The sequence below is a fragment of the Chroicocephalus ridibundus genome, chromosome 3 (assembly GCF_963924245.1).
Source record: "Chroicocephalus ridibundus chromosome 3, bChrRid1.1, whole genome shotgun sequence".
NCBI lineage: Eukaryota > Metazoa > Chordata > Aves > Charadriiformes > Laridae > Chroicocephalus > Chroicocephalus ridibundus.
The window spans coordinates 72505118-72521723 of record NC_086286.1 but is presented as its reverse complement, the minus strand read 5'-3'; the positions used below and the strand labels follow the sequence as shown (position 1 = coordinate 72521723).

The 16606-nt window shown below is 40.3% G+C and overlaps 1 protein-coding gene across 5 annotated transcripts in view; it reads left to right on the top strand.

Moving 5' to 3' along the window:
- The window catches only part of PKIB (cAMP-dependent protein kinase inhibitor beta), a 59496-nt gene extending 46604 nt beyond the window's left edge, over nt 1–12892 (top strand). For 4 of the 5 annotated variants that reach the window (XM_063331076.1, XM_063331079.1, XM_063331077.1 and 1 more), the window contains exons 2-3: nt 7588–7762; nt 12019–12892. In XM_063331076.1, coding sequence (XP_063187146.1) covers nt 7615–7762; nt 12019–12104 — 234 coding nt within the window. In that variant the 5' untranslated portion in view covers nt 7588–7614 and the 3' untranslated portion in view covers nt 12105–12892. Of the gene's footprint in view, nt 1–626; nt 650–7587; nt 7763–12018 lie in introns of those variants that run through there. The other variant, XM_063331080.1, reaches the window with a different exon arrangement.
- Nucleotides 12893–16606: the final 3714 nt, after the last annotated feature.

The following is a 16606-nucleotide window of genomic DNA, read 5'->3' as shown; positions in this document are numbered from 1 at the left end:
TCTCTGCAACTCCTTCTCTTCTGCAAGCACTTCCACAAGGATCTCCATTCCTGGGGACTCCCTGTCCATAGCAGTACCCTTTGAGTCATTCTGAACTAGATGGAAACATTCCGCATTCATGTCAGTAAGATCTCAAGAAGACCTGGGCCTTCTCTGATAAGAGAATTTGGGTACATAGGTGTGTTGGTTATGTGCATAGGATTGTCCCATTCTCATATATCTGCTAAATTGTAAATTCATCTTCTCTCGATTGCATTTTATATTGCAGTGTGCTAATTGCTTTACTAGAGTGCATTGTATAAGTGTACTCCAGTATGCCACAAGCTGTTTACTGCCTCAGCCTTTCCCAGTGGCTTTGTCAGATTAGTTTTCTTCCACAGAGCTGGCAAGCAGAGAATCAAATCTCTTGCTGCTTCTAATACAGAATACAGTACAGACATACACATATGCCGGCTTACGTAGCTGTCGACTTGTCTGTGTTGTAGGAAGCATTCGTGGGATGCTGGGTCAGCAGGTATCAAAGCAGAGGGAAAAAGTCTTGATTCTTCCCTGAAGAATTTCAAGTTCAAAGGCTGAGGAACAAGGAGATGGGAGAGGTTGGAGGAAAGGTGTGATGCGTGTATGACTAGTAACAAGACTAAGTAGTACGGTAAGAATACTCAATTCCTTGTATGCCTTTGGCAATACAAAAAAATCATAAATACAAGTTAGCTGCAATGTTGTAGTTGCAGGGCCTCTACAAAATTAGCCTTAAAAATGATTTCTAAGTAACGCCTAAATTACTCCTTGGGTATGTTCCCATGGGTGGTCAAACTTATCTTGGATTTCAGGCCAGATGCAAATCTTAAGAAAGGATTTGGAAGGGTGGAGCTCTGTGGCTGAAAGTGTACTCGTGGGTATGTGGGACAGGCGATATTTATACATTTTGCAATAAGGAATGAAAACTCTGTGAGGATGAATGGCCAAAATATAAGAGGAAGAATTAGGTTGGTTGGTTGTTGGTTTGTTTCCATTGAGCTTCATTTCTTATTCCATAGTAGGGGACGCGTTTGATTTCTTTCCAGCACAGCTGATACATTAGAGTTTCTTCCCTGTTGAATTGTGTTTCCTGTGAAGTCAACTAAAGTTTATGTCTGTCATCGCTTTTGGTCACTCAGAGACATTTGGAAAGTGACTTGCTGGCTTGCTTGGTATTGACTGCCTTCAGCTAATGTCACTTCGTTTATTACTTGCTGCAGATAACTTCTGATTCAGTTGTCAGCATCATGACCCCTTCCCCTCTTGTCCTTATTTTCTTTCACAACGGGAAAATGGTACCATTACTTAGAACTGCTCTTAGCTTTGTAATGTGTTCTTCCGTGCATCAGGGCACTGTGCGTACTCAGGGTCAAACCCAGCTCACAGTAAGCTGTTCCGCTCTGTTTGGGTTTGTAGAGGGTGAACCGCACCATGGTATCTGCGCGTTATCCAAAAGTGTAAAAACAGCATAACTAATAAGTTATGTGGCTTTTTTTCTTTTGTCTTTTCCATGAGTATAATATTGACTTTATGGAAGTGATCAGAAAAGTCAACTGAAAGTTTTGAACTAGCAGTCTGAGCAAGAAAAAAGTCAATCCCATTCTTTTGCATAGAAAGTGGTTTCATGCCATACATACCTATAATGCTGGGGTGGCATACTGGCTTACAGCAGTCCTTTCAGCTGCAGTATCTATACAAGTGCATGCACGCACTTTTTAGGTACTGTATGCAGGAGACAGCAAAAGTTAAGATACATGGTGCATTTGGAGCTGAAGATTGGTAAGGTGGTTCTTAATACTTCATAAAATTAATTCCCCATATTCAACCATTCCCCTTGAAAGCATAGACAAGATTTATCTAGAAATTGGACTCACCAAGGGGGAAAATTCATCAGCTCCTGTCTTTATCCTACAGCTTTAGCCAAGGTTTTCAGATTTGGTGCCCCAAACTGAGGAGCATCTGAACGACATGATCATGATCTTGGACCTTCATTCAGTGCTTCTGAGAGCACCGAGGCAGGGAATGGAGGAATGGCGTAATCTTGGTATCTCAGGCTGACCAGTTCGGGACTAGAAAAATCATGTATGGAAGCCATTTTTGCGCATTATCAGGAAGAATGTTGCTCCTGGTGCAAGAGTGTAGAGTGGGTCACGTATCCAGAGCAGAAGAAACACACATTTGTGTTAAATGTCTGCTCAGCTGTGTACACTGAAAAGAACCAAAAGTGAAAACCTGCTGTACAATATACCAAACTTTAAACTATCATCCCCAAAATAGCGTGTGTTAATTGGGCTGTAACATCCAGACTGAGCCAGTAGATGTAGAAGGACTCAGACATGCTTCTGCACTGTAGATCTACTGAGATGGGATATAATTTGGTTTCCCTGTATGGGAAAACAACTCATGAATTTTTCAGAGAACATGCACTAGAGAGGCCATCTCCATTGGTACAGGAAACCCAAATTATCTTTCTAACATGAAATAATAAAAGGAACTCTTGTTTCAACTTTAGTGATGTATTAAAAATCCTGAAAGCTAATAAATTTACTTTTTTTCCTGAGCCATTCACTCTAACTTTCATATAGCTAGCTCTATTGCTTCTGTGTATTAAGAAATGTGTGGTCTCTTGTGTCCTAAGCCCCAAACAGAATCAAGACTCTTGTGTTTGATATAGATATGGTAAAGACCACTTGCTTATCTTTCTGTGTGCTTCCCAGCACTAGGCTTATGAGTGTGTTACAAATGTTACTGATGTGAAAAAACACATAAAAGAAATTTTTCTCACAAAATTGTTATGCGAGTGCCCAGGCTACTGTTGGTCATCATAATAATCTCTGGACTGTCTTCCTTAAAAGCATGAATGTTCCTAGCTTTTTTTCCTTTTTTTATGGTCCAGTAATGGTACAGGATAAAGCATAAGGATTACATGAGCATGTATAATGAGAATGTTCCTATTCTGAGATCTTTGGGGAGAGGAGGCAAAGCCATCAGGCTGTAGATGCAGCAGAAGAGGATGTGAAAGCATGGCAACTGCATGACAAAGAGATGTGGTTTTTGTCTCAGTCACACAGGAATAAAGTTCTTTCTGAATAAAGTAAGATGCTGAAATGCATCTTACAGGAAGAGACCATCAAGACACAAAATCAGTCACTCTGGCTCTGAAAGTCCTACTTGGCTATTGTATTTTTCAGGTGTTTGTGAGAGGATTTCATGCTTTCCAGTTTGTTCCTACTAAGGGGCATTCAAAAGGAACAGCGTTTAGGAAGTGTAGCCTTCAGTGATAGTGCGGACAGAGACTATTCCTAAGACCTAAGAGAAAAGTTTTTGAGGGGAGAGAAGTGCCTGAGTGGCAGAGACTGATGTGTTTGGTCTTTTAGCCTTCTGCGTGGAGTTGCAACAATACCAACGTCAGGAACCTTTTGACATTTCCCGAGGAATAGTTTGTCCTTCCACGCAGAACAAAACCAGTATTTTGTCTCTGTGTAAAAAGATCAGAAGAAAAAAGAGCTTTCACAAATATGTATGGTGGCGATTTATCTACTTCCTTAACAGATGGGGTGAGGGAGAGACAGCGCTGACATTTAATGTGGACCGTGGCACCTGCTATGAATGAGCACCGTAAAGCATTTTTTCCCTTGATCCTCAACACAAGTTGTTTCAGGAGACTTATTTGATCTTTTCCTTTGTCATTTATTTAAATAAATTCTCACCAGCTTCTGTGACTCATTTCCCCCCAGGGGGCTGGCTATGCTGTCAACAAAAGAAGATTGAAAGATTAACAAACTAGCTGTCTCATTTAGAGAAAAACCCACTGATAGTTTACTTGCCATTGATTTGTCTGAGGACACTTACTTGAATATCTGATAGACAACAATAATTGAGTTTTACTTTTGGTTGTAGCCAGTTTTGACCGAGCAGCGCATTTCCTTCTCCCTTGCACACCAGAGTGGTCTGTTGTGCAATGCGGGTGGCCTCTGGGTTTCAGAGGTGTGTATGAGGAGATGAACTAGTACTCCTGAAAAGCCCTTAGTGCTGTGTCAAGGCCCGCTGATGAGCTGCAAAGTTAGTCTGGTGCCATGGAGTACTGATGGAGTACTAGTTGGGATACTTTTTTATTATTTATCGTGCCAGTCAAAGCCTTTGGCCTCTAGTTTTAGCAGGAGAGCTTTTCTGGGAGGTCCACCTGCCTTCCTACTGTTGACCCTCTGCAAACAGCCTGCTTCCTGGCTCAACTCTGTTTCCCACCCAGTCCGCTTCTGCTTTTGGGTGGCCTGGTTTTTACTATGGAAAAAAGGGAGCCAGGGAAGTTGGGAACCTTTTGCCCCATAAATCTGTCACTATTCTTTTAGAGCTGCACACCATTACGCTGGTGAGCAGTGACATGGGAGAAAAATGACAACAGTAATTTGGAAGCTGAGAGAAGCTACTGCATGCAGGCATTGCCATGATGTAAGTATCTTTAACTTGGATAACGCTACAGCAAAATGAGTTCAGTGAAGCTGAAGGAGATGTTGCCAGCGGGAGGAGGAGCAGAATTGGGAAAATAGATGCTATGCACACTGTGATTATTATTTACCCTGTGAGGAAGCATAAAAAATACTACACATAACAGATGCAAGAAGATGCCAAAAGATAGTTATTTCCTGATGGATATGTTAAAAAAATTAAAGATCGAAACATATGAGGAACGTAGAAACTTTACATCCTTACTTAGGTGTAGGCCTTAGTATTATAAGAGAACATCAGAATGAAAATGAAAAAACTCCTTAGAACATTAAAGAACGAAATGCTGGTTATCTAAAGTTCAGCAGCAAGCGATTTTGAATATGGTCTGCCGTATGTTTTGAGGTAGACTTAAGTTTTGATTTATATGGACCTAAATGGACTTAAGCTTTTATTTGTAATGTCAATTCTAAGTCTGCTGGGGTCGTCCCTCGTCTTTAGATACACTTAGCAGTCATCCTGTGCTAGTGCAGTGGGTAGCCCTTAACTTTTGAACTCAGTCTTCTCAGCCTCCAATACCTTAAGTGTAGTATAGAAAAAAAAAAGGTGAAAGCATAATGGTAACTGCTACATATATAGGATGTGTACTTTTATTATTTTCAGATAGCTACGTTTGAGTTATGGCCACCAGCCTGATGGATAATGATGAGCTGATTTTCTCTCTGACAGATGTTCTAGATTTGTCTCTGCACACTCTTTTAATCAAAGGCATAAATCAAAATTCATATACATGAAAGCGTGTTAGCCTACGTCCTTCATCATCTTCCTAGTATTATGCAATGAAAGAAGATTACATCAAGGGAGAAAGAGATGAGCTGGAAAGGAAAGGGAGGGATTTGAAACAAGTGCAGAAGGTGGGTAAGATGAAATTGCATTGTAGAAGAGCGTAGTTTCACAGAGTATGAGTTGTAGAGCAGATTTTCTCCATTTAAAAAGAAGCCATTCAGGGACCAAAACATCCATGCAGGAGAGAAAAGACAAATAAATCCACAAGACAGGTCTGAGAAAGTCTGTGGTGTGTTTTGACGTTAATGTCATTCTGTAGATGTTTATGTGCACAGCAGTCAGCTCACAGCAGTGTTATTGTCTCACCAACTAAATGGCCGAACTGAAATGGGCAGGAACTGCAGCAACTGCAGTATTTTGGCACTGGGAACAAATTTTAACAGCTTTACGAAGCAAAAGGAGATCCTGAGTATTTTCTATTCTGATGTGTAATTTACAGTCTCTTTACTTGCTCTGGTGAGCATGTGGAGAAATATATTTAGGATATCTACAGTTAAGTAAATATGAACACCCACAAAAAGCCATGAGACTCTGTAAATATGGATTCATTCTCCTTATTTTGATATTTCTCGTCAAGCCCTAACCTCACCCATTTTAATGAATACATAGTATAATGCTGTATCTAACCGAGCATGTTGATAGACATACTTTGTATATTTTCTCAAAGTTGCATTCTTGAATGTCCATGTATAGTATTTATATTTTTGCTACTTATGGAAAAGATTCATTTGGACTTGACCTGACTGTTTTCATGCAAGACCGGAACTTTCTGCTAAATCTCCAGGTCAGAACTGTCAGTTACTGACTGGTCAAATACAGTGGTTTATTTGCACGTTCAAATCATCTTTCAGACTTGCAGTTTTTACTCATGCCTTCATTTCTTGCCAAGAAGGATTCATTTCTTTTATTACAAAGGATTTAGAGACACAAAGAAGATTAAGAATATTTATTCTTGTTCTTGGAGTGACACAGCTGAAAGGCACATTGAGGGAGAAAAGGAAAATGTTCTTTGTGCTGGAAACGCCAGGTCAGCATCAGGAATCAAATTTCTGCCCCTCCCTCCCTGCACATCAGAGCAAGTCATGTTTAATCTCTACCTACTTCGGTTTTTCTGTCCATGAAATGAGAGCACTGATCTTTCCCGGGATTTTCGAAAGGGGAGTATGATGCTTGCTTCATATAAGAACAACGCTAAAATGATTAAGACTTTCCTTATCCAATTCTTATGCTAAATACAGCCAGTTGTCAACCGAAAGCCAATAGCCTTCCATCAGATTGGTCTCCAGCCCCATCTGTATCCCCTCCCACACAGAGCACTGACCGTATTTACACAGACACAACATTCCTGTTCCCACATTGCACACAGAACAAAAAATATTGGTTTTAATTGAACAATTCCTGTCTAATTATTAGAAATGAGTCTGTTAATTATCAGAAATGATTGTGTACAATTCTGGTATGATGGTGATTCTTAATAATACAGTTGCTAATGTCAGTTTTCACACTCTGGGCCACTTGCAGCTAAGTATCACCTCCTTCTGCGGCTGGCGTTCTCACTTAAGCTGGTGCCCTGGGGTGTGATCCTGCGAACTCCTCTATGCCTCATCCAAAGCCTATTTTGGTCAGCAGGAGTTTTTCCATTCAATTCAATGGACTTTGAGACAGGGATGGAGGGCACTATTTCCAGGATTCAGTTATTTATTAGATAAAAGTCACATGTACAAGCTGAGGTTAAACCAAGCTAACAAGGAACACAGGAAAGCAGATGGTTTGATGTCTGCAAGATAAAGAAATGTTATGTCTGTTTTTTGAGAGATCCTTTTTGTATAATTTGCTCCTCTGAGAAGAGTTTGCTCTAACAAGATTCATAATAAAGAAAACATGCTTTGATTCTTAGAGACACTATGACAAAATAGAGTTTCAGTTCCCTTCCAAGTGGTTGTATGGCAAAACCGCTTAAGAAGTGGGATCAGGTCACAAAAAGACATACAAGTGGTTGGCAGAAGGGGCTGTTGCTGAACCTATCCACAGGTTTCTGGTAGGTACAGAGCTGTTCACTGTGCTAGTCTGATGTGCAAATGGCAACATAAGGAAATGCACAGAGATTCTTTTATCTTCTTCTGGGGCACAAATAAAGCTTAAGCACTCAGTATTGAAATATATGGCTTTTAATAACAAAAGACCCACTGGGCAAAGCCTATGGCTATTGTATTGCTGAACAGGTGATTAGCATCCATCTGGGCTACAGCTGTTTTCTTCTTATGTTTGTTCTATATGCAGATGTTGCTATGAGGAAAGGAGTCAGCAATGACTGATGTGGAGCCTGTGGTCACAGATTTTGCAGCATCAGGACGGGCAGGCCGCCGGAACGCCTTACCAGACATTTTGGGCTCTCCTGCTGGTGCTGGAACTTCAGACCTGCCACACAAACTGGCTGAGCTCTCCGTTTCAGAAGGTAAAGCCTGCACGTTCAAGAAATGGATGTTTTTATACAGTCATCCTTTGCTTTCTCCTTCAGACTTCTGCCACCATGCATGCAGTTTGTACATCAATACTAATATTTATTTCTACATTTATGATTAAGTTCAACCTTCCAAAGCAGTTAGCACTTGTATTTCCTGATGAGACAAATTAATTTTAACCCAGACTAAGTCTGCCATATCCACCCACAGACTCAGTGTTCAGCAGCTTGGGGAATGGTGCTGGGAACTGAATTCTAGTTCCCCTGAGGAAGAGCAAACACAGTTGTATTGCTGAGGAGCTTGGAAAACCAGCACTCAGCCATAAATTAGAGTCTGCACCTGCACTGAGATAATTTAGCACAAGCTGTGCTTAGACAGCAAGCTGCACTGTTAATCTGATTACTGCTATCATCCTAACTCAGGCATATACATAAAGAGTAGGGTTTACAGTGATTTACTTCTGCTATTAGGCTTTCAACTTTGCTATCTGAGACCAGTGTTGTATTTTGCCCTGTGCTTTAGTTTGATATGTTGCTCTGTTGATTAGTAGAGGTTTAATCAACACTGTCTTCACATTTGAGTTTTTTGTACTTTCAGGGGGATTTCAGGGGGGTTTTTGGATGTGGGAAAATCTGGTTTCTAATGCCTATGAGGTGAGAATTATAGGTTGGCCCTGAGCATGGGTTGCCCCTACTTTTTTAGGTTCTGATTTGGAAGTAGCTTTCTTCCCAGGCCCATCACTGTTGCTGCTGTGACAAATGCCACTGCAACTGGTGGTGTGGGGGCAGCACAAGGGAAGCAGACCTGCGCTGAGGAGTGGAGGGCCCATGAAACTGAAGTAGGTTATAGGAGGGATTCCCAGGCTCTGAGGATGTATGTCCTGCTTCTGTGTTGCCTGAAGGAATTGCAGGATGTTAGAATTCACAGATTCACAGCCTCCTAAACCACCATAAAGGCTAGGAGTGACATGGGGGGAAGGATTCCTTTGATTACAAGCTGTTCTTTCTTTGATGATTTAGTTTATATTAACGTATTTGGGGTTCTGTTATCCAAATCCAACATGGGCCTCTCAAAGGACTGCTGATGAAGAAGAGGGCAGGTAGAAACATTGCTTCCAGGAGGAGCGAGAAGGGACCGAATGACCACATCCTGGCTTGAACATCGGAAAGAGAGGAAAACGAGAATCTGAATGGGTGCTGGAAGGAGGTATTACTTTTGCAAAAGGAAAGGGCAAAGATTTATGAAGGAGGGAGGGTGGACATAAAGAAAAAAAGGGAAAGACAACAAGGTCAGATACCCTCAGGCTGCAGGGCAGTAGTGAGGGGAACTGGGGGAATCTGGAAGGGAAAGTGGGAAGGACAACTGGGCACTGTCAGAGTACGTTCAAAGTAATGCTGGGAGCCCTGTGAGTCCAGGCGCAATGGTGGCAGATAAGCCTCAGTTAAAACTCCTTTGTTTCAAGGAGAGATTTTTCCCTGGGAATATGAAAAGTATGCCCCTACAGATCTTCTCCAGGTGCGTGCAACTGGAGCACTGGAAATCCATTCCAAAGTACAGACAGTCACTTAACATTTAATGCTTTGTTTTCAAATATTATGGGTTTTTTTATTCCAAAAAGCTCTTCCACCTGGCACGAATCGTGTGCCATGATCAGGGGTCAGGCACCAGCAGGAGAGAACTGTTTCCCTTATCAAAGGGGAGGTAGGTGGGAATTTATATTGTTATTCGTGTCAGGAGCTGTGGAAGTGAAGTGACTAGTCCAACCCACTGAAATATTCATTGCTACATTATGTGTAACTAACCTTTGTATTGTTCAGAGCAGTGAACCTTGAGGGAGATGCACAAAACCAGGTTAAACAAAGCACAAAAGAATAAAACAGCTGTAGATAACTTCCTCATGTGTTTCATTTTGGCCTCTGGAAGGTTTAAGAGTTGGAAAGAATATAGTTTTTAAAGCATGCAAAAATTCTGTCTTTAATTTTTTTTTTCTTAACCTGGATAAAAATAAACATGAAGGAGTGAAAGTCTTGTTAAAAGAAATGTTACAGCACAGCATAAAATACGTACTTAGCCCTCCAGACAGAATAATCCTCCTCTCCTGGTGCCCATCCCATGCATTAAGAACAAGAAATGAAACACAGCTACATTCGTTTTAGCAAAATGTACTGATGCTTTCTTACAAATACAAGGACCAGCACTGCCAGGATTTGAAGAACAATTAAGAGCATGGAATTATTCTTTGCTTTTGTCACTGGCACGTAGCTGTGCCAGAGCGTGCCTGGAAGGAGCAGTTTCTGTTATCAGCAGTTTGCAGTAGTGGTAATAGGAAATGAACACAGGATACAGTTAGGTCCACTCTGACTGCTTGGATGCTTTTTGAGGTTGGGAATTCCACAAGTATCAGATGGGAATTACAGCCTCATTGTGTTGCAAGTTATGACAGCAAGCAAAACGAGAAGAATTTATCAAAATGGAAAGAAAGTTTGGAAGCTCAAATGCTGTGACAGGGAAACAGTTTGTGAATCATTCGGGGCTCTAACGGGCATCTCTTCTTGCCTGTTTCTGTTTTTAACACTAAGTTGTTAAAAAACAAGAAAGTCACTTCCAGCTCAGAACAAAGAGATTGGATAAATGAGAAAAGTGGAGAAGATGGAACATGTGGCTATATAAAGCATGCCCCATTTTTTTTTCAACTCCGAAAGATTCGATGAAGATTATGGGAAATGATGAGGAGGACTCTCTCCATCTTGATTCAAATGTAGCTAATGCTCACTGGATCATACATTTCCTCTTTCTAAAATGCCATCAGCTGCTGTCTTAGTGGTTGGGAACAGGATGCGCTAATACCTTTTGTCTGGCTTAGAAGAGAAAAGAGACTTCACATATATTCCTTATGAATATACAAGTGTCACAGCTGTGTGATATAAATTTCCATGTACTCTGCAAGCCGCACCAAATTAATGTTCTGACGAGATGCACAGGAGAGATTTTGGCACCAGCTGTTTATCTCAGAGCCTAACACTGAAATGAAGACCACCTGTATCCTGTCTCATCATCCTCTGATGGTGTGTAAGTTTTAGAGGGCTGAGACCTCCCACAGGTGTTCTGGTGAGAGGCCATACTGGAACCATGTTAAACAATTGATTGGTGTAACTGGTGATCCAAAGGTTGAGGAGGAGTCTGCAAGAAATTTGAGAGCAAAGAGGCAATACTGGCCTCTCATATTTGGTAATCTGCTTTAGGGCACTATTCTGACAATAACTTTTATTGTTTGCTGATTTTTTTTCTAGGTGACTGTGTTCAACTATCTTAATACACTCAGCAGCTTAGCACCTGTCACACACATAAGTGCTACCAACTAAAAGATTAGATTTCCTCTAACAAACCATTTACCTCTACCCTGTCTGCCTTATGAGTTAAATGTGCCCCTTAGATTATGACCGTTAAAGTGGGTAGGACCTGGAAGACGGTACAGCCAACGATGCTGAGCAGACCCCTCCTTGCCCCCAAAAGTTATGGCCTGTCTCAGATTTGGGCATACAAACTGTTCTATTAGCACTAGTAATGCCATGTGGGACTTGAAGGTGGTGTGAAAATTATTATGCTTTGCAAAGAAATCAAGGCAAGAGGAGTTCCTGTTTCTCAGTGAGAGAATTTGAGCATCAAAAGTGACAGGGTGGAACAGTTCATCTTACGGCCGTGCATGCTGGGGAGCTTTTACTTATACTAGTCATGTAAGCATTCAACACTAACCCATGGAAGAGTGAACTTCCAAATCAGAGTATCAAAAAAATCCCCTCATATTGTGAAGACAGGGTGAATCCTCCTAGGTATTTCTTGGCAAAGAAGGTCAGCCAGATAACTGGCATGTTCATAAGCTGTAATGTTATCTACCTGAAACCAAGCAATGCTCAGAGGAATGCAATATTCTATCTTGACTTTGGAAATGACCCAGAAAAAAAGAATAACAATAATGAAAAGTTATCTCCAATCTGTTTCTTACAACCAAATGCACATTGATCAGCATGTGCAAGGAGCAGGCAAGTCCGCACCAATAGGCAATTGCTTTTGGAAGACGCCTCTGCAAGTTCTTTATCTTTCAAGTTAATCTCTCTTTCTACAGCACCCGTGACTGTGGTAATAAAGAGCCAACCCAAACCGAGATGGTCAGTGAACCCAAATATTTGGCTACATTAAAAAAGCTGCAAGAATGTGTGTCATATAAATGCTTAATTCTGTCTTTTTTTAGATGAAGGAGCAGAGGGTGGAGAAGTGCCATCATCCAAAGCCTTGCTGGAAAGTCAAGAGGCGGAAGGAAAAAGCAATGATTCCTAAGACTTAAGGACTGCTGGATTAATGAAACCCATCGACAGACTTTCCAGTTTCCCCGTGTCTCCCCTTCTGAAGTGTGGTAGCAACTTTAGCAGCACAGACAAGATTTTGCAACACGCTTGCACCTAGATGACACTAACGTGGAACTACTATTTTTTCTACTTTTGTCCTTCAAAACCAATGTTCTACACATCCAAAGGGGAAGAGAACTAAAGAATGTATCTCTTGGTTTGGGTTTTCTCATGGTTCTCATGGTATTCATCCTAACTAATATTCTTTGACAGTTTCAATTAATGTACCTAGCAGATGTACCACCAACTAATGATTGCTTCAAAATAAAAATTCTGTTTCTTAATTTCCCAAAATAGCTTCTTTCTCTCTGACACAGAGGTGTATTCACTTTGCCCAATTTAAGATGATATTAAGTATACATAAGATTACAGCCATTATCTGTAATTTATCTTCTGAGATTTTTTTCTCGTTAGGCATATGTAGATGGGTGTGAGAAATAGAAAAAAGAAACAATTTTTTTCTCTCCTGTCTCCAAAAGATTTTGTATACTACTTAAACTCCAGTGTTTGTTTTCACACTCTCTTTAAACTCTGCTTGATTATGGCAGATCATCTCAGTTCTCCCGCTCTTAGCAGTCTTGCCACTTCTGTCATTTCTGTTTTCAGGCTCAAGATTGTAGCTGTTCACATGTATCTAAAATAAAGTAGCCATGTTTGTAAGTGATTAAAATTGTTTAATCTCACTGTGGAAATTAAATAGCTGTCATCTTTTCTGCCTTCCGTTGATTCCTTAATGCTTTTCCTCTATGACAAGACTTAAAACCACATAATACTTATTTCTTTTATTTTGTCTGGGTTTTGCTATATTGTTTGCTGACAATGAAGATGTTCCAATCATGATTTTTACAAAGATTTTTAAGTGAAGGTTTTTCTCTACTGAAAGGCATTGTTTTATTACAGAGGTCATGCTCCTGAAAATACTTCGCATTCATTCCCTTATTGTAGGAGACCTAAGATTCACGTATAGATGTGCACCTTTACTGCAGCCTGGGGCAGCAGCCTTTTATGTACTTCTTGAAACCAAACCAACACCGACAATCGAATGCTTTTTTTTTTGCCCACACAATCTCCCTGCTGGGCTGTAATCAGATGGAGGAAGCATCTCTAATGGGTACATTCCACATTTGACTGGTATTCCATCTATAAAATACTTGTGTATTTTATAGCTGGCAGAGAGCTTGCAAGAGGCCTCTCTGCACACCCACCATTCCTAGTGTGCATTTACTCACCCGCTGTCATTTGGGGACCCTTCAGTAGAGGATTCAGTTTCATCCAACTGAACTGACGCTTAGTTCCCTCCACTTACCTGTGTTCATTTAACAAGTGCAGCATTCCAGAATTACTTTCGTGTTTTTAAAGGTCAAATAACTTACTCCACTGGGGCAAAACAGGTGGCTTAAGAAAGTCTGAGAGACTGAACTAGCTGACACTGGAGGAGAAGAGTTGAAAACCGCAGTGGAAAGGCACTTGAGGGTAACTAACTATATTTGTAGAACAAGCTCTTATTCTAGGTTGTGATCCCATTCTGATATACCAGCCTCCTTTATAGCATCGTGGTACATAAAACTGTTCAATTTTAAGAAGTCAAAATGATCCCATGGAAACCAAGTAGCTGAGTATTACTGAAACAGAATTCCTTATGTGCTCTAAGTGAAGCATATGCTAAAGTGCTCTTCTGGGTCGTGGCCTATATTGAATTCTCTTCTTTCACAGTTGCAGCACTGGATATATTTAGATTCTTCTCTTACAGATTACAGACACTGAAATTTGTGTTACAGGAATAGATACTTAAAATAAGTATTTTGCTTACCTAAGATGCTTGGAAGTTTTTTACTATTAAAACACCAATTATGAATCAGCTGAATTTAGCAAATTATTCATGTGCTTAACTCTGTATAGAAACCATTACACAGCTATGGACATACATGGAGTTAACTGCTCACAGACGTACAGCTTAGAACTAGTCAGAGTCCTCAACACTCTGGAAAATTGGTGCTTACTTTGTCCTTAAGCTCTATGAACCTGTCACAGAGAACACACTCCATAGAAAGAAGAATTTTAACAGAGAATTAGAAAAACTGCATAAGAAGTAAAGACTAACGCAAAGATTTAAAATGCAACTTGATTAAAAGCAGGATGAACATATTTGTTCTATAATATGTGGGTCAAATATACAATCCTCATTTACCTGTGTATTATCTAGTTGCAGATTAACCAAGTTGCAGATGCAGAAACACATCTTTGCCACATGCATGTACAGTTTGTGTCTAAACAATTGTTAGTCCAGGCTGCAAGAAGAGAGCTCTTCTGTAGTCAGCTCAGATATAGAAGATGAGTATCTAGTTATACCCTGGATTTTGTCAAATAAACCTTTCCAGATCTGAGCGAGCCGTGTATTTTTGACCAGTATACATGGAACCACAAACACTGGTTGATGTGGGAGACATTGTGTCATATAGACTTTGGTCCAGAAGAATTTGTTAGTTGTGTATTACGCTTGACTCAGCCAGACAGGAGCGAGCCCCTTTGGAGTTGTCTGGGGGTCTCTATGCCATGCTGTCCAGTAGTCCAGGGTTTAGGCAGGGAAACTATCTTAAACACAGCTAAAATTGGGAAAGCTGTGGTCCATTTTCTTGTTGGTATCTTGAAGATACTTAGTAGTCCTACTAAACTTTGGCTGAACCTGTAAAGAGAAAATAAAGTGCTTCTGAATACATTTCTCACTGAGCCGGTTTATCCAGTTTCAACCATTACCCAGGCTATACCACCCTCCCATTAGCTCCAATAATGGATATTGATGACAGTGCATTCTCTTAATCCACAGGGTAACAAAGTTATGGCCCTGAATCAGCAGAGTATTTTAAAACATGCTTAACTTTAAATGCAGACTAGTCTCAGTGAAGTCAATAGAACTACTTAGTGCCTAAAATTAGGTACATACTTAATTACCTTGATAAATTACGGCGGCAAACTTCTATTAAGGCTAATCTGGTATTATAATGCATTAATCCAAATTTCCATTCCTGCAATTGTGGCACAGGTAATAGCATCTTTTTCATCAGTATACGGCACTATCCTGGGCTTTTATAGAGCAAAGAAATTCATTTAGTACAAAGCAAAAATGGTAACTTTATTGTCTCCAAATTTTAGAACTTAATGAAGCAATTATTCATCCTTAGCCACTCTACATATTAAAAAAAGAAACAAGAAAAGGCAGGACACCTACCCCCCTCAGTAACTTCATTGTGCAAATATAAAACAATTTAGGTACTTTGAATATACAGAAAATTGGCCTCAAGCTTTTCCAGTTGTCATTAAGAAGGTAATTTTCTTTGGGTCAGCGCCCTTCATCAGAAGCCCCAAGTAAGAGGTGGATAAACATGCTGAGGCGCATCTTTTGTTACTATAAATGAGCAAAGTTCAATTTGTTATCTGGAAGGCAATAAAGGACTAAATAGGTTTTGAGGTAGGGGACTGATTATTAGAATGTTCTCATTTAAAAAGATTAAGAGAAGTAATTAAGCATTTTTTAAAATGAAGCTTATTTGGTACGATTCCTCATTCAGCTGTCTCCATCTGTGCCATATACCATCATTCTGATATAATACTGCATAGGCTGAGCTCGGATGGATAAAATGAGTGGCAAAGCAGTTTGCAAGGTGGTATATTTTAAAAGAAATTTCCAAATCATTGATAGTATAGTAATGTGCAGGCCAGATCTAGTTATCACTGAAAACACCGTTTGGTTTTATACTAACCACAGTGTGAATTATATCTAACTTTAGTTTACAAGTCATGAGTTACTAATCATACAGAAAATTTCTCCCAACTTGGAACGTGAGCAAAAATGCTTGGAGGCAAGGAGACTGGTCAGTGGAAACATCATATATATTTGCACTATCCAACACAACATATTTAGTTATATGGACCTGCGATCTGACCCACAGTGGCCACTTCTCTGTTGTGTAGCTTTCACACGATGGTGATCATACAAAATAATATAACTGCACTTGCATTAGTTAAAAATTACAACAGAGCAGTGGCTAGAAGAGGTTTACACTTTATCATCATGCATTCTAAATATCCTTTATGTATCATATGTACAAAAAGAAATGTTTCAAGATTTAGGAAATTACTTGGGACTGCTTCATCTTCCTCTCTTCTGTCTTCTGGTGCTCTATGTATGATGAAACCCATGAAAATGAATTGAGCAGAGATTTTTGCGTAATTTCTCCACCAGTGTGGCACAGGCCATATTTGCTGTGCTCAGCCAGCATAAACGCCAGACCCACGGTGGTGCGTGTGGGATCCCCAGGGTCCACAGAGCACAGATCAGTGGAGCTGAGCCCACTGGGGTCCTAGGGCACATGCTCAGAAGTGGTTCGGGTAGAAACAGCAAGGGCTTAAACTGTCCTGCCATCTAGTGGGATCCTC